At 27.2% G+C, this 5,715-nt stretch overlaps 2 protein-coding genes across 3 annotated transcripts in view; one reads left to right on the top strand and one right to left on the bottom strand.

Moving 5' to 3' along the window:
* The window catches only part of LOC108576747 (transcription initiation factor IIA subunit 1), a 3,183-nt gene extending 884 nt beyond the window's left edge, over positions 1 to 2,299 (top strand). Inside the window, exons 2-8 of one of the 2 annotated variants that reach the window (XM_017939812.1) lie at positions 179 to 389; positions 691 to 963; positions 1,067 to 1,272; positions 1,346 to 1,441; positions 1,721 to 1,864; positions 1,971 to 2,060; positions 2,152 to 2,299. In XM_017939812.1, the coding sequence (XP_017795301.1) occupies positions 179 to 389; positions 691 to 963; positions 1,067 to 1,272; positions 1,346 to 1,441; positions 1,721 to 1,864; positions 1,971 to 2,060; positions 2,152 to 2,259 (1,128 nt within the window). In that variant the 3' untranslated portion in view covers positions 2,260 to 2,299. Of the gene's footprint in view, positions 1 to 178; positions 390 to 654; positions 964 to 1,066; positions 1,273 to 1,345; positions 1,442 to 1,720; positions 1,865 to 1,970; positions 2,061 to 2,151 lie in introns of both variants that reach the window. The other variant, XM_017939804.1, reaches the window with a different exon arrangement.
* A 782-nt stretch (positions 2,300 to 3,081) lies between these two features.
* LOC108576530 (CCA tRNA nucleotidyltransferase 1, mitochondrial) lies at positions 3,082 to 5,341 on the bottom strand. The gene is made up of 6 exons (XM_017939545.1): positions 5,264 to 5,341; positions 4,752 to 5,061; positions 4,390 to 4,666; positions 4,032 to 4,226; positions 3,556 to 3,921; positions 3,082 to 3,253 (listed from the first exon to the last, which is right to left on the bottom strand). Exons 1-6 carry the CDS (start codon positions 5,315 to 5,317, stop codon positions 3,082 to 3,084), a joined length of 1,374 nt encoding a protein of 457 aa, XP_017795034.1. The 5' UTR covers positions 5,318 to 5,341.
* Positions 5,342 to 5,715: the final 374 nt, after the last annotated feature.

The raw sequence follows: 5,715 nt of genomic DNA, 5'->3' as shown, positions 1-5,715 counted from the left end.
AGATTAAAATATTTAAAAAAAAAGTAATTTTCATGAAAAATGATACATGAAAATGCTCCAAACTTTTGAGTAGAATATTAAAGTATAAAGTAGAATAGAAGAAAAATTTTAGAGTAAATAAAGTAATATGAATTTTACAAACATTGTCAATTAACAATGAAATATATATTAATTACAGCTAAAACTATACAATACTGTGATAGAGGATGTTATATCAGGTGTAAGAGAATCATTTATAGATGAAGGTGTAGACGAACAAGTACTACAAGAGCTCAAACAAATATGGGAAACCAAATTAATGTCTAGTAAAGCTGTTGAACTTAATCCAGATCCTCCAGAACCTCAGGTTCCTCAAATAAATACGCACAAAGCTGTGCCTGTTAACAAAGGTAATATTGATATTTTCTGTTAAAAAGCATATAAAATAATGCTTTCAATAAAAATTGTTCAAATTAAAAATGTTGAAAGAAAAAAAACATTGTTAAATAATATAGTAGTTGTCAAAAATTGCTATTCTGAAATTTATTAACAATTTAATAATTTCACAAATTGCAATTATTAACTATTAAAGATAAAAAATACGCTAAATATTGTAAAGTGTTTGTACATATAAACAAGTAGTCTCAACAAATATAATGTAGTCTCCACTTTTAGGAGTAAATATAGGAAATCACTTTGTACAACAAACAGGAGGAAATTCAGCTCCTCAACAAACATCACAACAGCAACAGCAACAACCACAACAACAACCTCCTCAACAAACACAAACTCAGACACAATGCCATTCAACTACAACTGGTATACAACAACATACTGGTACACCAGTACAACAATTAGTCACATCAACATCGGCAGTGATGGATCGGCAAGTACCTATTCAAATTACACTACCACCACAGACAGGTGTCCCAGATGCTCCACTGAGAGTTCTAACCATTCAGGTTCCTGCATCTGCAATCCAAGGTATGTGGATAACATGTTTGTATAATAAATAATATACAGTAATATTAATTATCACTTCAATTGTATTTTTAGCAATTAATTCATAAATTACATTTACTTTCAGGTAATCAATTGCATACAATTTTAACGGGTCCAGTTATTTCTGCTGCAATGGGGTTGCCAGCAAATTTGGCTTCCACCTTACTCCAGCAGCATGTCAATTCTACACTTCAGGGACAAGCAACATTGGCTCCACTCCAAGTCAGTCAACCTCTTCAAGTTGTTACACAGGGTGCAAATAATGTTTCTCAACGGTCTGTCCAAAATCAGGTAATTAATAGAAATAACATTAGCACATCTAATTTTCACATTACTTTAACAACATATCAATTGCACACATTAGGGTCAAGCAACACTGGCTCCACTCCAAGTCAGTCAGCCTCTTCAAGTTGTTACACAGAGTGCAAACAGTGTTTCTCAACGGACTGTCCAAAATCAGGTAATGAATAGGAATAATTCAGAGCTAATAATTATGTAACTAATAATAAATATGAATGATTGTTTTCATCTTATATGCCAAAAATTATTAATTGCATTTTGAAAAATATATGTGAATTTTATTGTATAACATTATGTGGTATGTCATTAGTAGATAAAATAATCATATAACTATTCTGAAATTGTTAGTGGTTGTTATTCATATAATTCAAGTTACTAAAACTATTTTTTTACATGAAAGATTAAATAAAAATTAATTTTTGTATTATTTTATAAATAGAATAACATAGCACAATTAGATGGTCCACTTGGAGACTCATCAGATGATGATGAAGAAGAAGAAGAAGAGGATAATGAAGATGAAGAAGAAGATCTTGATGATAAAGAAGAAGAAGAAAATGATGAAGCTGCAGCAAGAGAAGAGGTATTTAAAGTACTTCGTTGCTTTAACTTTTCTTTAGATGCATGTCTATCTATAGATATGCATTTCCATTAACAAATTAGAAATATATATGCTTTTTATCTTTTAGGAACCATTGAATTCAGAAGACGATGTAACGGATGATGATCCAGCAGATCTTTTTGATACTGATAATGTTGTTGTCTGTCAATATGATAAGGTATTTTGTAATTTTATTGTGTTCTAATTTTCTTTGAAAAGTAATTAAGAAATATTTATTATTTGCCTTTCAATAAACATTCAATTTTTAGATAACGAGGAGTAGAAATAAATGGAAATTCTACCTCAAAGATGGAATAATGAACCTGAGCGGTAAGGATTATGTTTTTCAGAAAATGAATGGTGATGCGGAATGGTAAATAATATATGAAACTATGCAAATTGATCTGGTAATGTGTTCGCGTGAAATTGGTATAAAAATTTGTCTCTAAATTTGTTTCAAAAAAGTTAAAATTTTCCTTTAATTTAAGAGGCAACATTTAAAGGGTAAAAAAGTCTAATAATTGTTGCGAAATTGTTTTTAACGCACGATTAGGCTTGATTAGAATTTTTATTTTTTCCAAATAAAAGATGCATTGAAACCTCAATTATTCAAACTAATGAAAAATTCTAAATTTGGGCAATTTAAATTAAAAGAATCCAAAATAGAAGTCCCATAAATTATAATAGCATTATGTTTTACAAATTTTTTAAGTTTCACTTTGTGCTTTAACTAAAGTAAAGAAATCTTAAGTTTCTGAATTGAAGTAAGGAAAGATTAAAATCATTCCAAATGTATTTGAATATAATTCAAAGTTAAGAAAAATATTTTCAAATAATCAAGGTTTCATTGCATAACGAAGAGCTCAATAATCAAGCAAGTCTTGCATTATATTTTAAAAAATCTACTTGCGCGTTTTTCACGTGAGTTTACTGTATAAATAGATTCTAAGGGATTACAATCTACCATAAATATGTGATGCTCTTAAAAATAAATGTGTCTTATACTGTTAAACACCTCAATACATAACGTTTTCTGTAAGACTGTACATTGTTCAAAATGTATAATTGTTTTTCCTTTTTTCACTCCTTTTATGAAATTGTATCATAAAATCATACAATATAAAATTCTTAAATTTAAAAACCGTAAAAAATATATAATTTCATTAATATTTATTTGCTTAATTAAACAAAGTATTATTTCAGCTCTTATCTTCTAGTTCACTGATAATTCGCGGAACTTCCTGTAATAATTCTTCTCGATTAATTTCAAAATTTTTATCCACCCAAATATCCTTCAGTTCTTTCAAAACAATACCCACCATCTTCCCTTTTTTCACTAGTTCTTTTAATATAATTCCATTAACTGGAAATCTGAAAATACATATTAATATTTTACATTGTTACATTGTTTACATTAATAGTAATAATGTTGATATGAAAATGTTCAATCGTTTAACAATATTTAATATTTTACTGTATTAAATAAAAAGTTTAATATACAGCACAGAAAATATTAATGTGTAACTGAATTTTGTTAATTAATGTAAAATAAAATGCTGTTTACACTTTCTAATTTTTTAATTTCTGGTATATACGTTTTTGGCGAAAAAAGTCTAAAATATCTATTATTACAATTTAACTGGCTATATTTTTGAAGTTAATAGCTACTATACCTCGGTATTACAAATTGTTCTAAGTCTTCAGCCAGATTAAAATGTTGTTTACATCTCAGTAATTCACAAATATAACTTTTTCCATTAGCAGTATTTCCTTTCCAATGAATAATAAGTTTTTTATAAAACTTTAAAAGATCCACTGAGGGTGATGGTTTATCTTCCCAATATCGAACTAAAAAGAATGCTAAATCCCTTTCATATGCAGAAAGTTTTAGTCTTTTATGAAGTTGAAGCACCTCATTCTCATCCTTTAACATTACAGCGAGAAAAGTAATTGGTTGCAAAGAAATATTGTTTTTCTTGGATGCATCATAAACAACCTCAAAATTTCCTATATTTGGATTTTCTGGAAGTCCAACATATCTGAAAAAAAGTAATTTTGTACATTAATCTTATATACAATACCAATGATGCAGCATAATTATAGTATTATACTAAATTTATTTTTATTAGAATCTTTAATTGCTAGTTACTTTGCAATGCCACATTCCAACATTTTTAATGTTAATTCTTTGGCATAATTTCCAGAAAAGATTCTTGACCATTCACTCCAGATTCTCTCTCCAGATATATCTTTCAAACCATATATATTTTCTTTTATTGCCATTACTGTTTCCTCATCATGAGAATCTGGTTGTTCTGTAATTCTTCCATAAAATCGAAAATACCTATACAGTACACAAATTTTAAAGAATTAAGGAATTTAGTAACAGTATTCATTTATTTTGCACTAAAATAATATAAATTTGTTTTACAACTAGTTCAATGATAAAATGCTAATAAATAAATTTGCATATTACTAATTATTTTGGAAAACTAATAAAAACATACCTTAAAATCCTAAGGTAATCTTCTTGAATTCTACATTTTGCACTTCCAACAAAAGTAACTCTCTTTTTTTGTAAATCATCATAACCAAAAAAGTAATCATATACGCTTCCCTCAAAATCAAGAAACATGGAATTTATTGTAAGGTCTCTACGAAGAGCATCTAATTTCCAATCTTTTGTAAATTCAACTTTTGCATGCCTACCATCAGTATGTGTGTCAATTCTGAGTGTGGTTACTTCAAAATTTTCCTTGTCATTTATTCTTGGAGTAACTGTACCTAAGATTATATTTATGAATAAATTTAATTTTATTAGGATACTTTACTTCAATAATAATAAATTTTAATATATGATTCAATTTACCATGTTTTTCCCCATTAGAATGAATCATTCTAACATTTTCTTTTTGGAACATGTCTTTCATTTCATTTGGAGTGGCATCTGTTGCAAAATCCAAATCTGTTGGCTTTATATCCATCAACATATCTCTAACAGCACCACCAGCAATTTTTAGTTCATAATTATATTTTTTAAATAATCGTCCTAACTCATTAAGTTCTGGTGTAAATATAGAATGAAATAATGGAGTATCCAATTTTTTAATTATTGGATTAGATCTGCTTATTGGCATCAACTCATTCTTCATTTTAACTTTTTGCCAAGTTCGATATAGCTTTAAAAATTTTTAATTATGTGATTTACAGCAAGTAAATATTGTTCATGTAAATTTTACATAAAATTAGCACTGTTAATAGGTGATTTTACTTCAATGAAATATGACTGTTTATTAAGATATTCATTTAAAATTTAATTGCTCTAAAAACTTAACCTCAGCTTTTTGATAAAAAAACAATTTCAAGGTACTGCATACATACCCGTAAAAGATTATAAGAAGAAATGCTATTTCTACGAAGAAGAATTACTGACATTATTTAAAATATTTTAAACATTTTTAAAAACATCGTTTATTAACAAAATAATTTCGTTTGTGACAATATCGCTTTAGTGTGTAGTAATTGCTCATGAATGTCATGAGTATTACGTTCGTCATTGATTTTTTTTAAAGTTACTTCCATGCTAAATTAGTCCGTAATGAAACTATTTGATATGAAAATTTGATTTTTTCTTTTAAAAAGATTTCTTCTAATGTTAGTTATTGTTATGTTGAATAAAACATTTGTCTCCGTAAAACATTATAATTATAGGTTACATTTAAATACATGGGAATCATTTCCCTTCATTTTATAATTGTTTTTAATAATCTTACAAACAGAAATTAAAGAGATTGTTACATAATTTGCTATAATTAAAATAACTAATGTCAAAT

The sequence above is a fragment of the Habropoda laboriosa genome, unplaced genomic scaffold (assembly GCF_001263275.1).
Source record: "Habropoda laboriosa isolate 0110345459 unplaced genomic scaffold, ASM126327v1 scaffold54, whole genome shotgun sequence".
NCBI lineage: Eukaryota > Metazoa > Arthropoda > Insecta > Hymenoptera > Apidae > Habropoda > Habropoda laboriosa.
Note: the sequence above shows the minus strand (reverse complement) of the source record. Positions and strands in the feature narration are given on the sequence as shown.

What these genes read in the sequence shown, in the direction of transcription:
- LOC108576530 (XM_017939545.1), bottom strand. Translation starts at nt 5,317, where the DNA reads ATGTCAGTAATTCTTCTTCGTAGAAATAGCATTTCTTCTTATAATCTT. An exon ending in CTTCTTATAATCTTTTACGG is followed by an intron (nt 5,062 to 5,263) that starts GTATGTATGCAG and finishes AAATTTTTAAAG; the next exon opens with CTATATCGAACTTGGCAAAA. An exon ending in GAACAATTTGTAATACCGAG is followed by an intron (nt 3,254 to 3,555) that starts GTATAGTAGCTA and finishes ATGTATTTTCAG; the next exon opens with ATTTCCAGTTAATGGAATTA.